The 27,145-nt window shown below is 41.9% G+C and overlaps 1 protein-coding gene across 1 annotated transcript; it reads left to right on the top strand.

Annotated features, from left to right (window-relative positions):
* The first annotated feature begins 12,622 nt into the window (after positions 1 to 12,622).
* On the top strand, positions 12,623 to 19,282 carry LOC149277047 (potassium channel subfamily K member 16-like). The gene is made up of 5 exons (XM_089503098.1): positions 12,623 to 12,835; positions 14,931 to 15,045; positions 17,842 to 18,008; positions 18,539 to 18,704; positions 19,065 to 19,282. Exons 1-5 carry the CDS (start codon positions 12,623 to 12,625, stop codon positions 19,280 to 19,282), a joined length of 879 nt encoding a protein of 292 aa, XP_089359224.1.
* The last annotated feature ends 7,863 nt before the right edge of the window (positions 19,283 to 27,145 follow it).

Here is a 27,145-nt window from a genome sequence, read left to right as displayed (position 1 = left end):
TTGATATTTTTGCAGTTTAGAAATGATTCTGCGAATCCATTTGATTTTCTGTATATTATGAAAGTGATTCTGTTTCCAAGAAAACAGACACAGAATATCAAGTTCCCGATTGTGTCCCAAGGAAACTAAGTTGCACAGTATGGAGGTTCAGATATTTGCAGCATTTTATCTGAGCTGTTGATGGATGCGGGGAATGTTTTTGACATGGAGACGGCGGTTTTTAGCGAAAGACTGAATGCGGGGGGTGAATGGGAGGTCAGAGTCAAGGGTGACACCAAGTGAGCGTGAGGAGACGGGGAGATGATAGCACCAGTAACATTGAGGGAATCTGATGAGGGAAGATAAGGAGTTGGGTTTTGGAGAGATTGAGTTTTGGGAATCGTGCAGACATCCAGGTAGAGACAGATGAGAGAACGGTCTAATACAGAGGGAGAGAGATCGGGAGAGGAGAGGTAGATCTGAGTGTCATCAGCATACCCAGGAATCCTCCGGGTCGCGGGAGCGGGGTCTTGACAAGGCCTACCCCCCTACCATTTGCCCTTTAAATGATGATTGGCAGCATTAAATGACTGCATTTCTCGGATCTTCCTTAAAGTTATTACTCCCAACCTTTTGGTTCATATGAATGATGCTTATAACGACTGACAGTGACAGAAGCTGATGTTCCTGAAGTCATTTTGTATAATTATTTTCCATTCATAGATAATAGCAACATCATATTCCACAGCGCTGCACAATGAGCAAAAAGGACCTAACAAGTAGTGCATAAAAATGTTGATTAATAGAAAGAAAAGTTAATTAGGGCCCTGCGCAATGGAGCTCGCAATCTAAAACGTGCATTCCTTCAATGCAGTTTCTAATAAAGTCATTTGAAACGACAGACTTTCCATTGTTTGCGCTGTTTACTCACTGCATGACATCACTGCCACCTAGTGAGCAAGTTGAGAATTACACTTAGTGAATATGGATATTGTCGCTTCCGGGCGCACGGGACATCTAATTATAATACCGTAATTATAATGAAGACATTCGTGTGATGCTTTTCTGAAAGTTACCATTTTTGTGTAAATTGGGTGCAAACAGAATAAAAGAAGTGAAAATAAGAAACCATAAAGACCACAGTGTGTGACACGATGTGTTAGCACAGTTCTTACAAACCGATAAGGAAAATAAATTAATTTTCTCCACAAACAAAGCATTTTATGTCGCTGAGGTGTACGTTGTTGCTATGGAGTTGAATCCCCTCAATAAAGAGTAAAATGTATTTATTTGCAACAAACTGTTTTTTTTTTAATATGAATCAGAAACTCACTAAATTCTTTAAAATGTTACATTACATGACATTTATTTATATGGCGCCAGCATATGCCATAGCGCTGTTACAACCGGGCCAGTAAAATAATTTAAATTCACACACAATAGCAGAAGAGGGCCCTGCTCCTAGGAGCTTACAATCTAGTGGGTGGGTGAGGGGGAGGTGAAGCAGTAGGGGAGGACGGCTGGAATGGGGACGAGCTGATCGGTCCGGATGATCTGTAGAGGTTGTTGGTCGTTCAGATGGCTGGATTAGGAGGCTGGCTGAGAGTGATAGGAGGAAAGGTTGGACGCTTCTCGAAAGAGGTCGGTTTTCAGCAAGTTTTTAAAATGTGAGTACGAGGGAGAATGTCTGACGGGACGGGAATTCCAGAGAAGGGATGCGGCGCGGGCAAATCCTGAATACGGGAGTGGGAAGGGGTAAAGCAGGGGGCAAATCCTGAATACTGAGACTCAGTGGACCCGGCAGCGAGAAGCTTCGCAAGCAGCCTGGATGATTCGGCCGCCCGGCGCAGGTTAGTCCCAATCCCGGCGTACCGAGAGTAACTCAGCGAGGGGGACGCTACTTCCCTAACGGACAGAATTTACCCCAATCACACCATTGCCTGCGTTAGATTGCAACGCACCTACCCGAGACTGATAGTGACTGGCCAGGAGGTAAAGATATTCTAAATAGAGTCACCTGTAGTTAAGCAGGGATTCCAGCTGTGATATAGCAGGGAGAAAAGCACCAATCAGGATGCTCAGAGATCATTAAATCAGAGGAGAATATGAAGGTGTCGGCTCCAGACTGTGTGACCCAAGAATCTGCCCCATTCACTCCGACACCCTGAGACTGGGGTAAAAAAAAACCCTAAAAGTCTGCCCATTCACCCCGGGACCCTGAGACGCAGAGCAAACATGGAAAACTTCCAGCTATGGCCATATCGATGCGTTCAGCTTTATGCGATAACAAATATTATATAATAACGCTTTCCCCCGGCTCTCATTTTCTGCTTCCTTTCTATTCTAAATCAGAGTATGTTTGAATCCAGCATTACGTGCACCAAGCTGCCGAGTGGTTTATTAAGCCATTTATGGATCTGAATTCATCAGAAAGTATTATTTACATTATTTCACAAACAAAAGTCACAAACTATTTAAATATGGGAAATAAAATAATAAAAATAAATAAAGAAAGCAAAAAAATAAAAATATATTTTTCCTGCACATCCGCTGCCTTTCTCATAAGAACGCGGAGCAGGAGCGCTGCTGCGGAGTGCAATTCCCATCATGCTCAGTAAACCAGCAGGGATATTTCAAATACAGAGGCGCTAGAAAAAGGGGACAAAGGGGCAATTGCCCCCCTGTGCGGCTCTCATTTGAAGATTCAACGCAAGAGTGTCTGGATTACCAAGCATTTTAATACAGCATGTCTGGATCCTTTCTCGGCTTCTATTATGATCCCTCTCTCCTACGTTTTTGTCGTATCACAAATATTTTCCTGATCTGCTGTGTTGCTGGGCTGGTGCTTGGCATGTGATGGGTTAACAGGGAGCTACAGATAGGGAACTATCAGCCTGTCTATTTGTGCCGTAATGGCTTCCCGTGGGTGGGTCGGACGGCTCCGGCCCTCGGCATATGGTGTTAGTATTGTCCTAAGAGGGACCTTATTATCTCCCCGCTTATCAGAAATTGCTGTCGAGTAAACACGCACGCACCGGCAGACAGCCACCTTTCACGGGCCAAAGCAAACACCAAGACACTTAGGCCGCCTCTCTCCTTTATCTTAATTCCATGGAGCTCCTGATGGCTTTTCCTCGGACCATCATCACAGCACGAGACCAGAAATACGAGCCACGCGGCTCACAATCTAAACACTCACAGCCGGTGCCCAAAACAAGGACGTTCACAGAAGGAGAAACATTTCGCTCTGTTTTTTTTTCTTTTTTTTACCCCACTTATAGTTTTCGCTCTGTTATCTGACCCCCAATCTACTAAACACCCCGACTCCTTATCATCCTGCCTGTGGCAGGGAAGGGCTGGCAGCCTAAGGCCTGGGGGGCAAGTCAAGTCAAGTGGCCCATTGTGCCACCGAATCAGCCCATCTTTTACTGATTTTCTAACGCATCTTGATTATAAAAATACAAATATGATTCAAATGTGGTTTCACAAAAGTAAATTTAATAGCAACAAAGGATAGAAAAAAAAACGCAAAACCTAATGTCCCCCTGATGCTCAGCCAGGTAAATGCCCCCCATGATACTGGCTGAGGATTATGGGACGTAGAGTACACAGCAGCAGGGAAAGTGTTTTTAAGGCTAATATGAGTGTCCTACCAGGATCAGGTGGGCCCATAAACTCTCAAATATTATTCCCTGGAAGAGCTGATTGGGGACAGAGCTGACAATGGGGAGCTGAATGGGGACAGTAATGGCATGGGGGGCTGATTGTGGACAGAGGTGACACTGGGAGGGGCTGATTGGGGACAGTAATGACATGGGGGGCTGATTGTGGACAGAGGTGACACTGGGAGGGTATGATTGGGGACACAGGTAACACTGGGGAGCTGAATGTGGACAGCAATGACATGGGGGTGCTGAATGCAGACAAAGGTGACACTGGGAGGGGCTCCAGCAGTCTGAGTGCGAGGGGGCGGAGCTTTCACCCCTGACGCTGCTCCCGTCACTATGCGGCCAATCTAATCTAAACGTCCGATGCGTGCTGCTGATGCCGCCGGCCGGAGCTTCTTTAATACTTTTTTTTTTTTACATTTATTATGGCAAGCCAATCCGGCTTGCCATATTAAATAAAAAAAAAATTAAAGTAGCGCCGGCCGGTGGCATCAGCAGCACGCATCGGACGTTTAGATTAGATTGGCCGCATAGTGACGGGAGCAGCGTCAGGGGTGAAAGCTCCGTGCGAGGAGGCGGAGCTTTCACCCTTCACACTGCTCCCATCACTAGGCGGCCATCGCACACGGCCGCTGGGTGCTGATGCTGCTGGCCGCTTTAATACCTTTTTATAAATTTAATATCGCAACCCAGATTGGCTTGCCATAGTAAGTAAAAAAGAAAAAGTATTATAGTAGTGCCGCCCGGCGGCATCAGCACCCAGCGGCCGTTTAGATTAGTTTTCGGGCGGCCTGGGGGGCAATTGCCCCCCTGGCCCCCGGCCCAGCCCGCCCCTGGCCTGTGGGGAACAAGAGAATGACTCAGTCTTAATCACCCAGCTGGACTCTGACTAATAGAATTCTGTAGAGGTACTCACTTCAGCATTACCATAAAGCATCAGCTCAGTGTGGGGTTTGAGCCAGGAAAGTCACCCAAAATATCACATGACTGACAGCAACGGCGGCTCCAGGTCTGCAGATAAAGGGGGTTTATTGGAGCAAAATTAGATAAAACCAGGTTTTTGTCACCGACCAACATTACTGTATACAGCGCTGGGGGGTTATATTACTGTATACAGCACTGGGGGTTATATTACTGTATACAGCGCTGGGGGGTTATATTACTGTATACAGCGCTGGGGGATTATATTACTGTATACAGCGCTGGGGGTTATATTACTGTATACAGCGCTGGGGGGTTATATTACTGTATACAGCGCTGGGGGATTATATTACTGTATACAGCGCTGGGGGTTATATTACTGTATACAGCGCTGGGGGGTTATATTACTGTATACAGCGCTGGGGGTTATATTACTGTATACAGCGCTGGGGGGTTATATTACTGTATACAGCGCTGGGGGTTATATTACTGTATACAGCGCAGGGGGTTATATTACTGTATACAGCGCTGGGGGTTATATTACTGTATACAGTGCTGGGGGGTTATATTACTGTATACAGCGCTGGGGGTTATATTACTGTATACAGCGCTGGGGGGTTATATTACTGTATACAGCACTGGGGGTTATATTACTGTATACAGCGCTGGGGGGTTATATTACTGTATACAGCGCTGGGGGATTATATTACTGTATACAGCGCTGGGGGTTATATTACTGTATACAGCACTGGGGGTCATATTACTGTATACAGCGCTGGGGGTTATATTATTGTATACAGCGCTGGGGGTTATATTACTGTATACAGCGCTGGGGGTTATATTACTGTATACAGTGCTGGGGGTTATATTACTGTATACAGCGCTGGGGGTTATATTACTGTATACAGCGCTGGGGGTTATATTACTGTATACAGCGCTGGGGGTTATATTACTGTATACAGCGCTGGAGGTTATTACTGTATACAGCGCTGGGGGGTTATATTACTGTATACAGCGCTGGGGGTTATATTACTGTATACAGTGCTGGGGGTTATATTACTGTATACAGCACTGGGGGTCATATTACTGTATACAGCGCTGGGGGTTATATTACTGTATACAGCGCTGGGGGTTATATTACTGTATACAGTGCTGGGGGTTATATTACTGTATACAGCGCTGGGGGTTATATTACTGTATACAGCGCTGGGGGTTATATTACTGTATACAGTGCTGGGGGTATATTACTGTATACAGCGCTGGAGGTTATTACTGTATACAGCGCTGGGGGTTATATTACTGTATACAGTGCTGGGGGTTATATTACTATATACAGCGCTGGGGGTTATATTACTGTATACAGCGCTGGGGGGTTATATTACTGTATACAGTGCTGGGGGTTATATTACTGTATACAGCGCTGGGGGGTTATATTACTGTATACAGCGCTGGGGGTTATATTACTGTATACAGCACTGGGGGTTATTACTGTATACAAGCGCTGGGGGTTATATTACTGTATACAGCGCTGGGGGTTATTACTGTATACAGTGCTGGGGGTTATATTACTGTATACAGCGCTGGGGGGTTATATTACTGTATACAGCGCTGGGGGTTATATTATTGTATACAGCGCTGGGGGGTATATTACTGTATACAGCGCTGGGGGTTATATTACTGCATAGAGCGCTGGGGGTTATATTACTGTATACAGCGCTGGGGAGAAGCAGGAGGTGTTGCAGAAACTCGCTATATATATATATATTTAGATGCCCCGAGGTAAAAGCCGTCTGGGAATGACTGATCGTTGTGTTTTCAGGTCATTAAACTAATCTTGTTATCCACTGAGTTATCAGATTAGGACCTTGTGATGCCGGTTAAGACATTGTGGCATCGTTATCATTGTTGCATTGAGCTGTAAACATGGAATTTGCCGGCTAGTCATCCCTCACTGTGTTACCCTCTACCACTTCTGCTGGGAGTCTGTTCCACTTATCTACAACCTACTCAGTAAAGTGATTAAAGTGATTAAATAGCAATCCCCGTATTCTTTTATATTATGTCCTTGAATGGCAGAAATAAAATGTGGTCACTTTACATGCATGTGATGTCACTGATGCCCCAGGTATAGCGTGTGTGATGTCACCCCATGACTGGTGCTGTAAATTACCCAATGTATCTCTTTCTGTGTGTTAGCCCAATGTTAACCCTCTGTTAAGGGATTATGCTAATGTTTGCTGTTACCCCACCCAAGGGGTATTTATTTCTCCCGGGGGGATCACCATAAGTTTTAGAAAATTATACGGAGTGATGTTCCCGCCAGCCCTCCCTTGTTTTGTTAGGTTCTTGGTATGGCAGGGGGTCTCTCGGGGTCCGGCGTCAGTGCAGGAGTTGGCCATCTGAGGTATGATTTCAAAGATGCAATAATGGTGAACCTTCTGTTCTGGACAGAATCTCTTAAATTATTATTAAGAATGTTGAAGACACCCAGAAACACTGTATATTCTGTATTACGATCATCACAAGCAGTGGCTGACCCTGATTCCAGAGCCGCGGATCATCCCTGGTCTTGGGTTCCACGTGGCCTACACAGGGTGCAGGACAAGGCATTTAACATGAAGCTCCTGATACAATCAATTAATGGAAACCTAGTCGTCCAAACCAATGAACCTCTGACTGAGATAAGTTACAATTACAAGCGATTTTGTGAGCTTTTTTGTCTCAAACAGAGAAAAAAATCAATGAATTTTGCGAGTTGTTGATACCGAGTAACAGCTCCCAGCTTCCTGCATTGATAAGGTTCTGTAAATAACTAAATATACAATATGGCAATATTGGGAAAACAGTATTTTTTTAGTCAAACACGTTACTTAAAATAAATCTTTCCATCTGGGAAACTCGTGTTGTTTATTAGCTGAAAATCCACATTAAAACCAAATTATTTGACTTTCAAATGTTAATAAATTCATTGATTTATCACTGATTTCTGAAGTATGTCTTTTTAGTTCTCTCATTTGTCTTTTATTGGCTGTAGAACGCAATGCCTATCATCCTCTGCTCTCACACAGTTATGTATAATATGTTAAAAATACAGGTATTTTATTGTGTGGGGCAATTTTGGATCAATTGTGAATTGAGCACAACATGATCCAGCAACCCCTCTGTCCTACCTGCACACAACATGATCCAGCAACCCCTCTGTCCTACCTGCACACAACATGATCCAGCAACCCATTTTTTCTTCCTCCAAACAACATGATCAGGCAGCCCCTCTTCCTTTTGCACGTACCATAATCTGGCAGCATCTTCTTTATCCTTGTACACACCATGATCTGACACTCTTGTATATAATGTGATCCAGGAGCTTTTACGCTTAAGATAAAGTTTCCATAAAGTACACCAGGAGCTCTAAGCAGGCGTAGCACATGGGTCACTGCCTACTTCTGGTTCACCTCCATCCATGTGCCCTTCTTATCAAAGCCTCATATAAATTCAGCACCGGGTCTGAGTATTTTACGAGACTTTTTACCTATTTCTCATAGTGCCATTATTGTGCACGTATATTTGTTTCCAGTCCCAATGTTTCTTCTAGGGGCAAGCATGTGGTTCTAATTAGACTTGGGCACCAGGGGGCTCTTCGTGTTCGTCTTCGTGCTCGTCTTCGGGGAAAAAAAAATCTTCGTATTCCGCGAATATTCGCCCGTTCCTGTCTTCTCTTCGGGCGAATATTCGTTTTTTCTTCGTTTTTTCCGGTTAAGGGGTTAATACGGGGTTAACGCAGCTCTGGCGCCAGTACTTTAAATGTGTGTATCAGCAACTCCATTGGTCGCCAGCAGGGGGCCTCCTGCTGTCGACCAATGATCACAGTACCATATATAGCTAATATATTCTCGGGCAGAATATTATGCTACTCAGTGTAAAACCAACAGAGGGCAGCATTCTGTCCGATGATATATTAGCCATATGTGGCAGTGTGTTCATTTTCATTTATTAATTATTTAAATAAAATATATTTCCATGATCCGCTGGTCTCCCCGCTGCAACAGTTAAATGTCCGCACTCGCGGACATTAATTTTGTCGAACTTCCAAACTCTTTTTTTCTATTTATTTTGGGGTTTTTTTGTATTAAACTGTTAGACGAAAGGATCATGGGAATAAATGCAAATGAGCACACGGCCCCATATGGCTAATATATCTTTGGACAGAATGCTGCCCTCTGTTGGTTTTACGTCGAGTAGCAGAATAACTTTGGATTTCAAACGTATGCTACTTAATGTAAAACCAACAGAGGGCAGCATTCTGTCCAAAGATATATAAGCCATATGGGGCCGTGTGCTCATTTGCATTTATTCCCATGATCCTTTCGTCTAACAGTTTAATACAAAAAACCCCAAAATAAATAGAAAAAAAGAGTTTGGAAGTTCGACAAAATTAATGTCCGCGAGTGCGGACATTTAACTGTTGCAGCGGGGAGATAAGGTAAATTAGATGGGGGAGGGACCGGGTAGATTAGTAGACGAAGGCGAAGATTCTTCGTGTGTGAGTCTTCGTCTTCGCCTACGTTTTACCTGCACTGTCTTCTCTTCTTCATGTCTTCGGAACGAACACGAAAACGCACTCTTCGTGTTCGTTTTCATGTTCGCCCGAAGACGAATGCACAAGTCTAGTTCTAATATCGCTAAGGCCCATGACATGGCGTAATGGGTTGGGACCAACTGGGAGAGCACCATTATAGTTCGAATAATGAGAAAAACTAAATATTAAGCATGAAATTTACCATTTTCAAGTTTATTTATATACAAGTTATTTGTACAAAGTTACTTAAAACATTTTCACAAAATGTAATAAGCAGGCCAATAAATTTGTAGCTCTTTTAGGTTTAGCGCTATAAATGTAAGAGGGAGGAAGTGTGTGAGGCGCATGTATTTTCAGAGAGAGAGGCTGTGCGTTTGTTTATATGGGTAAGTCTATGGTGTTAGAGTGTGTGTGTATATACGTGCAAGCGTATGGTGTTAGAATGTTGAAAGTGTTAGTGTCATACATATGTATGTAAGTGTATGGTGTAAGAGGGGCTATGTGTATGTATGTGTAAGTGTAGATCTGCCCCTGACCATCATCATACCCACATCATAATACTTTCCCATCCCTCACCACAATCATTATCCCCAACCACCATTCCAAGTATCATCTCCATCCCTTACCATTACCACTCCATATTGCACCTCAATCATTCTCCTCCATACTCATACTCTTTAACATAACTCCTCATCTCTATACCCACCCAGGGCCGGACTGGCCCACTGGGATACCGGGAAATTTCCCGGTGGGCCGGCATGTCCGTGGGCTGGGCGGCCGGCAGATTAACACTGAAAACAGCCGCTGAGCGGCTGCACACAGGATTGGAGGCCTCCCCCGGCACCAGGGGCGGGCTGGGCAGAGGGCCAATTACCCCCCAGGCCGCCCAAAATCTAATCTAAACGGCCGCTGCGTGCTGATGCCGCCGGCCGGCGCTACTGTAATAGTTAAATAAATAAAAAAAATTTTTAAGTATTAAAGTAGCGACGACCGGCAGCATCAGCATTCAGCACGCAGCAGCCGTGTGCGACGGCCGCCTAATGATGGGAGCAGCGTGAGGGGTGAAAGCTCCGCCCCCTCGCACGGACCTTTCACCCCTCACGCTGCTCCCATCACTATGTGGCCATCGGATTGCTGAAAATCTAATCTAACCGGCCGCTGCGTGCTGATGCCGCCGGCCGGCTCTGCTTTAATACTTTTTTTTTTTTTTTTTTATATGGCAAGCCGATCCAGCTTGCCATATTAAATTTTAAAAAAAGTATTAAAGTAGCTCCGGCCGGCGGCATCAGCACGCAGCGGCCACTAAGATGAAATTTCCAGCAGTCTGATGGCTGCATAGTGATGGGAGCAGCGTGAGGGGTGGAAGCTCCGCCCCCTCGCACTCAGACTGCGGGAGCACCGGATGTCGGGTCAGTGACTTCCTGTCAGCATAGAAAATGGCTGCAGCTACCGGAGAACGGAGGTCAAGATGAAAAAGCCCCAAAGTGGAAGAAGTAGAAGGTCAGTAAACGAATTTATTTTTTGTACAAACTGTATAGTATTTTTTTGTATTTGTTAATCGGCATGTGTGTGTATGTAAGTGTGTCTGTGGGGGCATAATGCTTTTTTAAATTGATCAAACAAAAAAATAAACCTGTTTTTGTATGTGTTCACAAGTTCAGCTCCCCATTGTCACCTCTGTCCCCTTTCAGCCCCTCCCAGTGTCACCTCTGTCCCCTTTCAGCCCCTCCCAGTGTCACCTCTGTCCCCTTTCAGCCCCCCATGTCATTGCTGTCCCCATTCAGCTCCCCAGTGTCACCTCTGTCCCCTTTCAGCCCCCCCATGTCATTGCTGTCCCCATTCAGCTCCCCAGTGTCACCTCTTTCCCCAATCAGCCCTTCCAGTGAATTAATATTTGAGAGTTTATGGGCCCACTTTAAGGTATGATCCTGGTAGGGTACTCATATTCGCCTTTACAATGTCCCTGCTGCTGTGTACTATACTTCCCATAATCCTCAGCCAGTATCATGGGGGGCATTTAACTGACTGAGCATCAAGGGATCATTAGGTTTTGCTTTTTTTTACCATCCTTTGTTGCTATTAAATTTAATTATGTTAAACCATGTTGTTAACTTATGTTATATGGGTGCATAAGGCTTTTCTGGAGGCAGAGTGCCCCATGATATGCCTTTTAACCCCCTATATGCCACTCTGCCTCCAGAAATGCCTTTTACCCCCCTATATGCCACTCTGTTCCATGATATGACTTTTAACCCCCTATATGGCAGAGTGGCATATAGTGGGTATAAGGCATTTCTGGAGGCCGGTCTCCAAATGTTTCCAGGGCTGCTTTTCAGTCCCAGTCCGGCCTAACCCACCCAGCATTATTTCCCAATCACCTTCATACCGTCCCTCAACATGTCCCCCCCATCACATTCATGCAAACATATCTCTCTCCTCAACCCCCCATCCTCCGCGCCTGATTCTGCCAGTCTGCCCCTGCTTTTCTGTGATCTTCCGCTGCATGTCTGCCAGGCAGCGGCCACTTGGGATATGATGTCACATCCGGTGCGGTTCTGAATGGCAGACGGGCAGGGAGAGTTTGAATAGGAGATCCGCGCCTCAATCAGTAGATCTCTTTTACGCTGGCGGCCTCGGCTACGCCTGGCCTCAAGACCGGCCCCAGGGGGAGGCGGCCTACCTGGAACTTTCCGGTAACCGGTAGCCCAGTCTAGCCCTGTAATCTAGTGAAAAAGAAATTTTATTAATTTAGTACTGACAAGTGCGCCCAACAACAGCACACAATCTCCTTGTTCTCGATATATTATCTTTTGACAATTTTTTGACAAATTGCTTTGTTTGTGAAAAAAAAATGCATGAATATTTTTTAGATTTCTAAAATGATCTACTGACTTTCCTCGTCTAATGGAAGATCCCTGCCTGGTGATTATCTATAAGCCACTTCTTTTACCAGCTAAACATTAACCGACTTCCTTCCTTCTGATTATTCAGATGATGTAGGAAGACTAAGTGTTATCTTTTTTTGGGCACATGATCGTCTCCGTTATCACGTACACAAAGAGTTTTCTCAATTGTGAAGCCAGGCAAGAGAATCTGAGCACGGTCGGGCGGTCGGGCGGTCGATGCGAGAGGAAAGACGAAGGGAGAGAAGTCATTTTCTAAAAGGTGACCTAGCTGTATGGATTGACACCAGGTCCCGCTGGCCTTTTCTCGTTGGCATATTGAGAATCTTAAAAAAAAAGACACACAGATCTTCTTCTTTTGAGAAATGGAGGGTAATTATTACAGCTATATTTCAGTTCCCAAAGAACCAACTCTTTTTCTCAGGAGGATGAGCAGGTAACAGAGTAAATCTCTTATGGACATACTAGAAGCTGAGCAGAAGACCTCTCAGGCCACTTTCCCCATGGAGATGTTCCTCTTGGTTGGTTCTGAATAGTTTAACAGGTGACACAAAGAAAGAGCATAAACAGGCGCAATGACCCAAGACTTTTTATGCCGTCGGCAGACCATGCTGGCTATCGCCCTATCGTTGGGCTACTTCATGTACCTGTTCATGGGAGCGATGATGTTCCAGATCCTGGAGAAACAAGCCGAGGCCAACTCGAGGGATCAGTTCCAAATGGCAAAGCTCCGGTTCTTGCAGAACTACACCTGCTTGGACGTGAGGGCCCTTGAACAGTTTGTTCAGGTACGAGTTCACCTACGTTGTGTGTCCTTGGCTACTCCTCATAGTACATCTCCTACTAACTCGTTCTGAATGTTGGCTTCCAAAATACAGGGACCTTTTTTTTAATTAGAAATCGAGGTTAATGAAAGTTAAAGAAAGTTAATTCATTTCGCTTATATTGTAGCTCAACCTAACCTTAAAAATACATTATAATCTTTTTTTTTTCAAATATTTCCTTTATCCATAAAAAATCACTTTTCAATTTTTTTTTTTATTTTCTCCCTTATTAATTATAAGGAGGCCGTCAAAAAGGTTGGAGATCCCCGATTTTAATGTTTCACTGCCACGGCTCATGTATACATTGTGATAACAGTTATGACATCATGATACAGGTTATACATGAAAAAAAACACCATGCATTTATTGCTTTTTAAATGAAAAATATAGGGACTCTGTTGTAATATTATAATAAACTCTCTCTGATTAAACTATTTATATTCTTATTAAAATTGAAATGTTATTATTTTATATAACAACATTCATCCAGATCACTCGATCTGAAGACGATCAGGTTAAAGAGTTTTTCACTTTTCAGAATTTCTTTAAATAAAAATGGAGATTTGGCCCAATTTACAATAAATATTTAGGGTATGAATTAATGCCACCTGATGCCACATTCAGAATATAATTAATTAATATAAAATGCATGTATTTGGAAGTGGGGGGCTGCCACATCCACCGGACTCTCGTGGCCCCTAAATTAAATCAATATTAGTTTAAAAAGAGATAATTATAGACACTTTTTATGTAATTTTTTGTTACATAACAAAAGAAATAAAAATGAAAAAAAACCCACTAAATATATTTTTAGAAAACAAAAGAAATTAACAAGGATTATAGAAGATCCTGCCATGGCATAGGGAGAGATGAATACATTGTAGATTATCAAAGACAATCTTAAAGAAAAAACTTCCCCTACATTACACCAGGCTGCATAATATTAAGCAGTAATTATTAATAAATAAATAAATAAATACATTTATTTATTTATTTATTCATTCATTAATTCATTGAGTCATCTTTGTTCTCTCGGAGTGCAGTGTTATAGAATTTTTATTAAACCAAAGCTTATGTGAATAAAGTCTTCCCAGTTTGACAACCTGATGATCTGTGTTTTAAATAACCCTGAGAATATGTAGGGGAAAGAAAAAATAACTAATATAAATAATATAATATAGAAATAATATAATATAGAAATAATATAATATAGAAATAATATAATATAGAAATAACCTCTTGCTTACTTTTAGATTTCTTTTATATTTAATATCCCCCAACCAACCTCAAGTCCCCGTCTTTTGCCCCCTCTCATACCCTCTCAGCCGTATCCATTGATACAAATGTAATTTATAATTAATATATATATATATTGATTATTTTTTTTTTAAATCAGCCGGACTGATGATGGGAGTTGTAGGCTACAAAACAAGGAGCAACAAAAACATTTTTTGTTTTTCCTTTTAAATTAATTAAATTTTACTTATTCAATATAAATGGTTATATTTAATAAAATAATGAGGGCCATATTATTATATGTCATTAAAAAGATGGTTTATTTGGCAAAAGACCAATTTATCTCTGATATATAGTTTTCCTTTATTACCCAGAGACTGTTCCTTGAAATCTGGAACATCTGGAAATAAATCGCAATTTCCTTAAATTCCAATAAGCATTATCTCCTCCTGCGCAGCTGCATTAACCCCTGACACTAAGGCAACGGGCATCATATATCAAATCCTTGTTTAAAAACATATTGGGATGTTGTCCCTTTAAGAAGCGTTGGGGTCATGCAAATGAATTCAGTGTACTCGGGTTATATTCATGTAGATTAAATAATATATTCACAGACGTTACTGCCTCCTTCACCGGCTTCTTCTACTCCCCGGGCGACACAATGTATGTCATGACATCAAAAGTGGTCAAATGACATCACGGAAGCACAAGCATGGAATCATAGGAAGTTTTTTCTTCCGTCCTCCTCCACCTCATATGTGTTACTATATCTATGTCTGTCTGTCCCACTGCTCCGAGCTCTAATGCCATAATTCTCCCCTAGATTATAATGGAAGCCTGGGATAAGGGACTGAACCCCAAAGGGAACTCCACGAACCCCAGCAACTGGGACTTCAGCAATTCATTCTTTTTTGCTGGCACCGTCATCACGACTATAGGTAATTTCTGTGTCTACAGGCACTTCTAAAACGGATTATATAAATTTAAAACGTCTATAAAATGGATCAGAAATCCAGCGCAGACGGGGTTAATTTTGTAAATGACTATTGTAGCCGGTAACAGCTGATTTTTAATGGAATCTCTTTATAGGCGTACAGAGGCCCTTTATCACTCCCATCACTCCTGTGTTCCAATGGCCCTTTATCACTCCCATCACTCTCCGGCCGTATAACTAATCCCGTCCTTATAACCCGTTATATCCTGTATATTCCTCATATTATATATTATATACTCTCCGGCCGTATAACTAATCCCATCCTTATAACCCGTTATATCCCTGTATACTCCTCATATTATATATTATATACTCTCCGGCTGTATAACTAATCCCGTCCTTATAACCCGTTATATCCTGTATATTCCTCATATTATATATTATATACTCCCCCCCCGTATAACTAATCCCGTCCTTATAACCCGTTATATATCCCTGTATATTCCTCATATTATATATTATATACTCTCCCCCGTATAACTAATCCTGTCCTTATAACCGTTATATCCCTGTATATTCCTCATATTATATATTATATACTCTTCGGCCGTATAACTAATCCCGTCCTTATAACCCGTTATATCCTGTATATTCCTCATATTATATATTATATACTCTCTGGCCGTATAACTAATCCCATCCTTATAACCCGTTATATCCCTGTATACTCCTCATATTATATATTATATACTCTCCAGCTGTATAACTAATCCCGTCCTTATAACCCGTTATATCCTGTATATTCCTCATATTATATATTATATACTCCCCCCCCCGTATAACTAATCCCGTCCTTATAACCCGTTATATATCCCTGTATATTCCTCATATTATATATTATATACTCTCCCCCGTATAACTAATCCCGTCCTTATAACCGTTATATCCCTGTATATTCCTCATATTATATATTATATACTCTTCGGCCGTATAACTAATCCCGTCCTTATAACCCGTTATATCCTGTATATTCCTCATATTATATATTATATACTCTCCCCCGTATAACTAATCCTGTCCTTATAACCCGTTATATCCTGTATATTCCTCATATTATATATTATATACTCTCCGGCCTATATAACTAATCCCGTCCTTATAATCCGTTATATCCTGTATATTCCCCATATTATATATTATATACTCTCCCCCGTATAACTAATCCCGTCCTTATAACCCGTTATATCCTGTATATTCCTCATATTATATATTATATACTCTCCGGACGTATAACTAATCCCGTCCTTATAACCCATTATATCCTGTATATTCCTCATATTATATATTATATACTCCCCGGCCGTATAACTAATCCCGTCCTTATAACCCGTTATATCCCTGTATATGCCTCATATTATATATTATATACTCTCTGGCCTATATAACTAATTCCGTCCTTATACCCCGTTATATCCTGTATATTCCTCATATTATATATTATATACTCTCCGGCCTATATAACTAATCCTTTCCTTATAACCCATTATATCCTGTATATTCCTCATATTATATATTAAATACTCTCCGGCCGTATAACTAATCCCGTCCTTATAACCCGCTATATCCCTGTTTATTCCTCATATTATATATTATACACTCTCCAGCCTATATAACTAATCCTGTCCTTATAACCCATTATATCCTGTATATTCCTCATATTATATATTATATACTCTCCGGCCGTATAACTAATCCCGTCCTTATAACCCGTTATATCCTGTATATTCCTCATATTATATATTATATACTCTCTGGCCCGTATAGCTAATCCTGTCCTTATAACCCGTTATATCCTGTATATTCCTCATATTATATATTATATACTCTCCGGCCGTATAACTAATCCCGTCCTTATAACCTGTTATATCCCTGTATATTCCTCATATTATATATTATATACTCTCCGGCCATATAACTAATCCCGTCCTTATAACCCGTTATATCCCTGTATATTCCTCATATTATATATTATATACTCTCCGGCCTATATAACTAATCCCGTCCTTATAACGCGTTATATCCTGTATATTCCTCATATTATATATTATATACTCTCCGGCCTATATAACTAATTCCGTCCTTATAACACGTTATATCCTGTATATTCCTCATATTATATATTATATACTCTCCAGCCGTATAACTAATCCCGTCCTTATAACCCGTTATATCCTGTATATTCCTCATATTATATATTATATACTCTCCCACCGTATAACTAATCCCGTCCTTATAACCCGTTATATCCCTGTATATGCCTCATATTATATATTATATACTCTCCGGCCCGTATAACTAATCCCGTCTTTATAACCCGTTATATCCTGTATACTCCTCATAGTATATATTATATACTCTCCGGCCGCATAACTAATCCCGTCCTTATAACCCGTTATATCCTGTATATTCCTCATATTATATATTATATACTCTCCGGCCGTATAACTAATCCCGTCCTTATAACCCGTTATATCCTGTATATTCCTCATATTATATACTCTCCGGCTGTATAACTAATCCCGTAAACCAACACAGCCTTCATAGTGGAAATGGGCCGGTTGGTGAGATTAAAGATCTTGTCTGTAACCGGCCCATTAATCACCGGAAAGCCTGTTCGTCCAAGAGGGTGTCCTAAAAGACTATTTATTATCTTTTTTATTCCTATAACCCAAGTGTAACCGATCGTTTATTGAGCGACACATAGAGTTTAAAGTAACTGTTCGTTTTTGTCTTTTTGCAGGTTATGGGAATTTGTACCCAAGCACTGTCGCCGGACAAGTCTTCTGCGTCTTTTATGCGTTGTTTGGGATCCCCCTCAACCTGGCCTTTCTAAACCTGATCGGAAAAGGGCTGAATTCCCATCTCCTAGCGCTAGGACGATGTGCGCAAGAACCGGGAGGCTCAGGGGTACCTGTCCTAAAATTATCTTCTATTTATGTTGCTCATATTTTTTATTTTCTAAGAAAAAATTATATTGCTGTGGAATCTTTAGTCACAATGGAAACCTTATACTTGGCCACCATGGAAAGAGATGTCAAGTTATATAAACCTATGAAGTCTCTTCTTCAGACACAATGTAGAAGAGACCTTTGAGGTCCTAAAGCAAACATAGAATTTGACAGAAGAACCTTATGGCCCACCTTGTCTGCCCATTTTTACTGATGCATGTCTAAGTCCCCTCACTGTATTACCCTCTACTGCTTATGCTGGGAGGCTGTTCCACGTATCTACCACCCTCTCAGTAAAGTAAAACTTCCATTCCATCTCAGTCTCTGACTCTCTAGTTAGATTCTGGTAACTTTTCTTTGAAATAAACTTTCCTCCTGTCCTTTATGTATTTAAATGTCCCCCCCCCCCCCCGTCTCTGCACAGAAAGCGTTATTACTAATCAGTGAACTAATACTCAAGGCCTTTTCTTCTTGGCTGGGGTTTTGCAGGTGATGAAGGTCGTGGTGATGGCGGTTTTTCTCACCACGGGCTCCCTGCTCTTCCTGGTCTTCCCTCCGATGATCTTCAGCTACGTGGAAGGTTGGAGTTACGGAGAGGGCTTTTATTTTGCCTTTATCACCCTCAGCACTATCGGATTCGGAGACTACGTGCTGGGTAAGGATTCGGCAGATAAGAAGGGTCATTTTACATTTATTTTATTGATTATCACCCTGAAAAATATATTATTGATAAGAGAGAATGATTAAAAATGTAAGCACGGCAGCCAATAATCTTGATCATCAAGGTGCGATGCCACCAGACACGACGGGAAGCCACAGTGGTCAGATCCACTGGACCGTAGAGACTAGTCTCAGATCCCACCCATATAATTATCAGGGTTATCGAAACAACCTAAGACGCTAATTTTACAAACTACAGACCTTATTAAGTAAAATGCGTCCAATTCTCCATTAGATTAGTGATGATTTGGAGAGGAGCCTGTTCTTACACATCCCTGTGTTTTCATTTATTCAGGGACCGACCCCAACAAGCACTACATCTCTATCTACAGGAGCCTAGCGGCACTTTGGATTATTTTCGGCCTGGCCTGGCTGGCCCTGGTGTTTAAACTCGCCGCAGACCTGGTGGAGAAATTAGTCCATTTCAGGATGCACCGGACCCAGACGACGATAGAGGAGAACGCGGTCCGCAAGTCCGAGGACCACCCGTCTCAGAGCAGAATCCCGATGTAAAATTCACGTAAATAACTGGAAAAAAGACTATACGGAGAGAATTATTTTAGTAAATGTGCCGTGATCTTTTACTCACATGAGTGAAGAAACCGGCGAGACAAATCTGAACGAAAACACATCTAAAGACACATTTAGAACGGACAAGTTTGTGGAAAAAAGCCACGGATTGAGAGTTCTGTCTGGATAATTTGTTACTAAACTGAGAATATATAAACAATGTAACAATGCTAATAACTAGCCTGGGGGGGGTAAAACATTGAGCAAGGGGGGGTCTTGGTCCACAAACTGAAGGCTGGAAACGTTCTTTTGGTCGAACATTATTCAAAGAAAATGAAATTGTGCCCCTTGTGGTTTCAATAAGTAACTACATGCATACAATGGAAACGGTCCCTTGATGTCCGAGCTCCCCGTCTGTTCTCTGTCCTCCCCCTGCTGTCTCTCTCTGATCATGCGCTACTTTTTTGGTTTTGCTACTCGCTCGCTTTGGTCTTCAAAAGTAACGCATCATCTCAGTCATCTTTTAGAATGAATCATTCGAAATAAAAAATAGCTACTACCACATACTTCAGTAACCTCATTTTAACTGATTTTACTTATTTCAGCTACATAACTTGGAAAATGACTTGGTTTTTTATTTATTTTTTTGAAAATGTGTCCTAGAAATTGTTTGCGAATACGACCAGGAAGCCAAATTCTAAAAATCGGGTGCGTCTGGTTTCCCGAGTTTGGAGTTGTCTTAAAACAAAAAGTCTAATAATAATAATCATAATATCTGGGCACCGTGTTAATATATTTGCTAAAATTTGTTAAAATAAAAGGAAACACTAGATTTTTTTGTAACAAACAAATTTTATGGCCAAAACTGTGCGCCCCCCCCCTCAAAACAAATTAACCCCTTGCCTTTAAAGATAAGGCTGCCTGTGCGGATCAAAAATACTCGAGGGGGCATTGCATGTGCTGTATTAGAGCATTTATGTTTTTTGGGGAGTTTTTTCCCAGGCTTGCTGTTTTTACATCTGAACCTTCCCTGCACTTAAATACCAATACGATATTTATACCTAGGATATGAGACATATATAAAACACCGTTGTATTTATTATTTTATTTGTAGTTTTTCACTGCCTATATATCAGTATTTACATAACATTAATATCTGGCATAAGGATGATTAGGTGTGTTTTTTAATACATGGTAAACAAACGCCATAAGTGGGATTATAACAAATTTTATTAACTCCCCAGTAAAGTCCTGCAGGCCGGGGGTTTGTAAAGGTTTTTCATTCTGGTGACATCATAATGCGATTGAATACTAAGTGTCTAAGTGCCATTTTTTTTCACATAAATAGCCCACCTTGCACATGATTCGTAATAAATAACTAGAAAATGAATTAGCGGCAGATGTTATTAGGATACACTTGTGCATCAAGACGCCTTTTGGGGGCACCTAGGGCCCTGCCTTATGAATAATTTCATAACTATTTAAAGTTAAAGAGGGTAACTCAGCATCCTAGCATTACTTTCGGATTTAAAGGGTTGGAGGTGATTTTTACTGCCCTCTGGTGGAAGTTTTAGGGAATTGTTCATTTCTATCCCAATATCTACCTTCCTATGTTGTGATTATTTATAAGATCTTTAGGAAGCTGCAGCTTTTCTTAAGTGTTCTTGTCAGCGTTGAGGAAATAGGGAAGGGCACAGAGCGTAAGGGGCAGACAGAGCAGCATCGACTAAAAGCAAGAGCAAAGTGGCTACTTAGACAAGAGAGTTGTACTTATTGCAAGAATTTTGTGCTGGCCCAAGGAGCCGAAAGATGGTCCGCAAATGCTTTATTTCCTAAGTGCGCCCCCACGAGTCACCCCCCAACTTGAACACTGTGGTCAGTGAATATAATCACCAGGTCCGCACTTAGCAGCTGACGCGTTTCGCACAGTAAAGCCACTTTCCCAAGCAGTCTCTGTGGCAACAGTGGGCTATGTTCGTTGAGGCTATTCCTATAAAGGGGTAGATAGTTGTCTTTAGGGTCCCTGTGTAAAATTATGAGGAACCTGTAATTCTGCTGTTCCTTGCCTAACTTGGGGGCCCTTAGATCAATGGTGGCCCTAAGAAGATTGAAACAGAGTAAATAACACAAAACCTTTACTTTTCCTGTTGCTTCCATACAGGGTCTCGGATTTTCTGCTATCTTTGTAACTAAGTATCCATTCTGATATTTTCATAGAAGGTATAGATCTAGCTGTCCGTAAAAAAACTCCCATGATTCTCAGCCATCTTAAAGACAAAATCATATTACAGCAGCAGCTGCCTGTTTTCTTGACTACCTCTACCTTAATACGGATAATAGGAATTGTAGTCAGCTGTATATGGACTCCTAAACCAGTTAGAAATCTCGTGTGGTTTTGAACTGTAATTCCCATTATGCTTCACTGGCGCTGAAAAGGTTAACAGCATGCAAGGGCAGCTGTGGCTGGAATTGATTCTTAGCGTTTTATGTTTAGACTCCCGCAAAATATTTATATAAAGAAGATGCGGAATATCACAGAACTTAGATGGAAATATTATAAACATCGGGGAGGAATAAGGGGGATGCAAAACTGTTCGTTCCCCCTTGAACTATTTTCAAGTTTTTTTCTAAAAACAATTTTCCAGGAAATACCAGATTCTTAAACTTCTTGTAGAGGGGCAATTACTGTAAAGAACCCTGATCCCCAATCCCAGCTCGAAAGGACTGCAATGACGCAAAGGACTGCAATGACGCAAAGGACTGCAATGACGCAAAGGACTGCAATGACGCAAAGGTGCACAAATGTTAGAGCAAGAGGCCAGAAAAAAAATCATATAAAATTGAATATAAAATGTATTTTTATATTATATTATATATACCGGTATCTTATATTTTATATTATATTTGATATACCCTATTTGCTCGATTATAAGACAAGTTTTTTTTCCTAGCAAATGAGTCTGGGGAAGTATTGGTAACTCGGGGGGGGGGGGCAGAGTGGCATATAGTGGTGGATAAGGCATATCTGGGGGGCAGAATAGCCAACACAGCCCTGTCTGCCCAGCCGGCACCCGCACTACAGGGGGGATAACACAGGTGGGGGAACCCATTGTATTCTGTAATCCCCTCACCTGATACATCCCCTGTATAGTGATGGGATTTGTGATGGGATGTGGCTGATGGGATTGGGGGTTGGGTTCGGTACACATTGCATTGAGATTGTATATAAATTCTGTGTGTTTGTAATAAAGAGAGTTCTTCTTGGTTTGCTACGAATGGTGGTCTGGATGATCCGTGGATAGCTGAGTGCGATCCGTATGAGGGACTGACTGGTGATTCCTCAGCCCTCAAACAGGGGGACCCAGCCTTGGGTACGGTGACCCTGTAACAAAGTCACACTACGTTAAACAGTAATACCAGACGTTGTGTCGACGATAGACAAAGTTGCAACTGTTTCAGTTAATTGTGGTTTTGCTTCAGTTCCCACAACCTGTTCCTCATTGGCTGAAAACCACATTTTGTGCAAAAAAATACACACAATAAAAATTAATTTAAAAAGCAGCCAATGAGATTTCCGAGAGCCGGCGAAACTCATCTTTTTTAATGCAAAATTTTTCAGTTATTTAGGATCCGCCGTAACGATAACCCACCGCTCACGGCTTGGCTAATGAAACCTACCAGGGCTTTATCTTACTGCACCATGTGCTACCAATATATGATTTTACAAACATTACATCGCAAGCTGAGCACAATCAGCGTGTCGCACACTTCGTACACACACACAGACGCACACACCTCAAGTCAACACAACACCCTCCGCACGGCGCCCTCTCATTCCCACGGAGTCTCTAAAATCGGTACAAATAGTTTGAATGCGTTTTTAGTCCGGGCGCCATGGATACGCTTTGCAAATGGCGTCATTTACTCAGAAGTCTTCGCTAACGTTAACCCATCGGGTGCCAGACGATTGGGACAAGCACGACGAAACTCGACTAAGTTTAGTAAAAATGAATAAACTCAACCAGATCTTCAAAACCCATTTGAAGTATATCTCATATTAAAAAAAAAAAACATGTCCGGAGAATTATTCCTGGAATCTCCAAGAAAATATGCCAGGAATGTGCGAAGGAAAAATAGAATAAAAAATAAATAAAGGCACTCCCAGCTTTTTGTTAATTCCTAGAATCCCATCGAAAATATGTTTCCAAAAATGTCGCTCTGTTTTCTTATTTACCCCAGTTGTAGTTTTTTGCCCCATAATATAAAGTTTTCAGGCAGCTGCATATCAGCCATTTGTATGATTCTCGCTCTGATATCTGAGCCCCGATCTACTAAACACCGCGACTCCTTATCATACTCCTTGAGAACTTGTTAGCGTTCCTGCTGACATTGCGGGAAACCCCCCTATTTAAAGAGGAAATGGCCGGGGAGGATTCAGGTGCTGACCCAGAGAAGCTCCCAGGAATGCTTATAATATGCCTGTGGGAAACGATAGAATGGCCCAGTCTAATCACCCAGGTGGACTATCTGATTAATGGAAGTCTATGGAGGAACGGACTTCATTAGCATTGCCATAAAGCATCAGCTCATTGGGGGTTATATTACTGTATACAGTGATGGGGGTTATATTACTGTATACAGCGCTGGGGGGTTATATTACTGTATACAGCGCAGGGGGTTATATTACTGTATACAGCACTGGGGTTATATTACTGTATACAGCGCAGGGGGTTATATTACTGTATACAGTGCTGGGGGTTATATTACTGTATACAGCGCTGGGGGGTTATATTACTGTATACAGCGCTGGGGGTTATATTACTGTATACAGCGCTGGGGGGTATATTACTGTATACAGCACTGTGGGTTATATTACTGTATACAGTGCTGGGGGTTATATTACTGTATACAGTGCTGGGGGTTATATTACTGTATACAGTGGCGGGGGTTATTACTGTTGCAATTTCTCAGAGTAAAGTCAATTTGCAGAAATAGCTGCGTCTTTGTGTGAAGGAGACGCGCGTCACTGGTAGGGGTTCCTGGAAACAGTGACAGGTGACAACACACAAAGCCAGACACTCCATCACGGTACCTACTACTCTGACAGCCACACAAATCCACCCAGCCCTTCCCTGTGAACTCACGATGCAGAGGCATGTGCTGTTGTTAACTCCTTCAGTATCAGTATGAAATATTTTGGGAAGGGATAAATCATAAAAGGGGAGAATTTTCCGGAATAAACAAAGTCGAGGAAATGGAAGAGAAAACACGGACTGCAACATCCAGCATAATGTATTAAAGCTGCCGTTCCACCTGCTCTACCAATTTAACACTTTTACAGCTGAATTGCTGAATCCCAAACCTTCCCCAGAAATACTTTGCTTTATTCGTAGTTTTGTTTTTGGCGGGAACACTTAAACGCCGTGTGACACAAAAGCAGGTCCTCTCCCGCGTACAGCCGTCTGTCTCTCTCTGTCTAGATTGTAAGCTTGCGAGCCGGGCTCTGTCCACCTAAGGTATCGGGTTGTCTCAGTCTGTCAATTCTCGTCTTGTCAGACCCCCTTTAACCCCTTCCTGACAATCACTGTTGTAACATTTTTCTTTTTTCCCGCTTACTGAACCCACACAAGTTATATATTGGGGGTTTTTTCAGGACAAGAAGGGCTTTCTTTAGATGTCATTATTTGGATCGTATCATCTGATTTACTATATATATATATATATTTATATCAAATAACAGATGGAATAAGTATCTCGTGATGATACCTTTTTTATTGGACTAACAGAATTTTGGAATGTCGAGCTTTCGGGAGCTCTTCTCCCTTTCTCAAGTCTAAAACTTTTCTGACAAGATAATTATTCCATCTGTTATTTGATATTGACACCACTGCACTAATACGGCTACAACCTCTACTCTACTATAATATATATATATATATATATCTGACTAAAAAAGTCTACAAAAACTAATAAAAAAAAACTGCTAAATAGATTCTTTTTTTATTCAACGTTTATGAGATTTCAAAATGAGAAACATACATACAATAAAGGGGCCCCCTGGACCAATAGGGAAGGGGGTCATGACTGCTGGGCCATGCATAGAGCTGAAGTCAGTCAGGGTCTCCTGTCATTGGTGGGTAGCGGTAACATTGTTGCAGTTCTAAGGGTTATATTGGGGGCAAGAGATGAATCTTACCTCTTTTTCCTTGTCACCGGCTACCTTGCCAGACGTTCCCCTCCCGCCTGCACTATTTAAATGTTATACACCGAATGGTTTCGTTTCACTACACGTGGTCTGTTCATTTTTTTTTATATGTTTGTTACCTTTTGTAACATTGTTTTGTTCGGATTGTCACAGCTGCGGTCTGGGTCCCCTGGTCAGCGCGGATTACAAATAAGCAAATGTTTGCCCATAATGGGCTTGGGGAGGCGCGTCCCGTGGGGGCTTATGGCACCTACAGGGGTTAGGACTCTTGGCTTGTTGGGGTAATTATTTGCCTGTTGGGCTTAGTGCATCAGCTGGTAGGTCGTTTTAGGATTGGTTGTGTGTTTTACCGCTGGTCTGGGGAATGTTTCTGCAAATTCTAATAAAGCTGTGGCCAAAGGCCCTACCCGCACTAATGGTGGCCTGTGTCTTTATTTGGGAGGAGGGGGGTAAACTTGGTTTTGGGTCTTTTAGACATCGGGCTATGGGCTTAAGCAGTCACGATCTGAATCCGTACAAATCTCAGTGACAGTTCTCATTTACAGAACACATAGCATGATCGAATCATAATATACATGGTCATCACTGCAATTGGTAACAAAACACCTTTTCGGGTCTAGACCCCCCAGGGTATTTCAAATTCCGGTTTACCCCACATGCATGGGTTTGTCAGGTTGTTTGGTGGCGAAAAAGCCACATTTGGGACGTGCATTTTTTAAATTGGAAATTAGACGTGTGGTCATCCTTCCCCATGTGTTAATTGGGACATTGTTGAACCCGGCCAATTCAATTTACCCCATCAAATCATACATTAGTAGCCACCCCATGGGCATTTAACATGCCAGTATTTTAACTCTTTCCATGCCAGAATTGCTTTAAGATAAATGGCTAATTTTACGACTTGCTCATAAAAGTATTTTATATGTATATATATATATATTATTATTTTGTTGAGGGGGCTTTTTTTTTTTTTCTTCTTCTTCACATGTTTTGGAACTGATGGTGACATCAGTGGGAAATTATTTTTATTTTATTTATAAATTTAATTTTTTACATTTATTAAAAATATTATTTCATATTATAAAATATTTCTTTCTTTTTTTTGCTAAATCACTCACTGCGGCGGTTGTGACCGCTCTCCTGGGGTGGGTGTTCGGTGTCGCTAAATGCTTCGCTATCGAGGCACCTGTTTAAAGCCATGACGGTCCTGGCACGTCAATTGTCACTAACTGGATGTTAGTGCATGACATGCCTGTGACGGGACGCCCTGTACCCCGATGGGGTACTGCCGCCAAACGTTGTTTCCTCCTGCTGGGACACCAACGATTAACCCCTTCACTGCCAGACAGAACCAGCGTTGTAGAGAGAAGGGGGGACGCCACTGCGTTGGCGCTGTGGCCGAAGCTTAGCTACACAGTGTCCTGAAATAGACACAACAAACCACACAAAGCTCTCCGTCAGGTGCTCCTTCGCACACTGCTCAGTATTCGCACTCGGCCCACCTCAGCCCAGTAGCGGGTCGCTATTGTAGTCTGTTGGGGAGGACGGTAAACCAGGGCACTTCCCTGACTTCTGGCTGAAACCTGCTGGATATCAGATCCAAGTGCAAATACTGGCCATAGAGGTCTCTGTCCTGTCAGTCCTGACCCGATGGAGAGTAA

The sequence above is a fragment of the Sceloporus occidentalis genome, unplaced genomic scaffold (genome assembly GCF_023333645.1).
Source record: "Sceloporus occidentalis isolate IW3139 unplaced genomic scaffold, rSceOcc1.0.p SCAF_220, whole genome shotgun sequence".
In the NCBI taxonomy this organism is placed as follows: Eukaryota; Metazoa; Chordata; class Lepidosauria; order Squamata; family Phrynosomatidae; genus Sceloporus; species Sceloporus occidentalis.
The sequence above is the reverse complement of the archived record's forward strand: the minus strand, read 5'-3'. Positions and strand labels throughout refer to the sequence as shown.

Excerpts from the sequence above, each read along its gene's own strand:
- LOC149277047 (XM_089503098.1), top strand. The coding sequence starts at position 12,623 with ATGACCCAAGACTTTTTATGCCGTCGGCAGACCATGCTGGCTATCGCC. Across the intron at positions 15,046-17,841 it reads CACCGTCATCACGACTATAG|GTTATGGGAATTTGTACCCA; the intron begins GTAATTTCTGTG and ends GTCTTTTTGCAG. Across the intron at positions 18,705-19,064 it reads ATTCGGAGACTACGTGCTGG|GGACCGACCCCAACAAGCAC; the intron begins GTAAGGATTCGG and ends TCATTTATTCAG.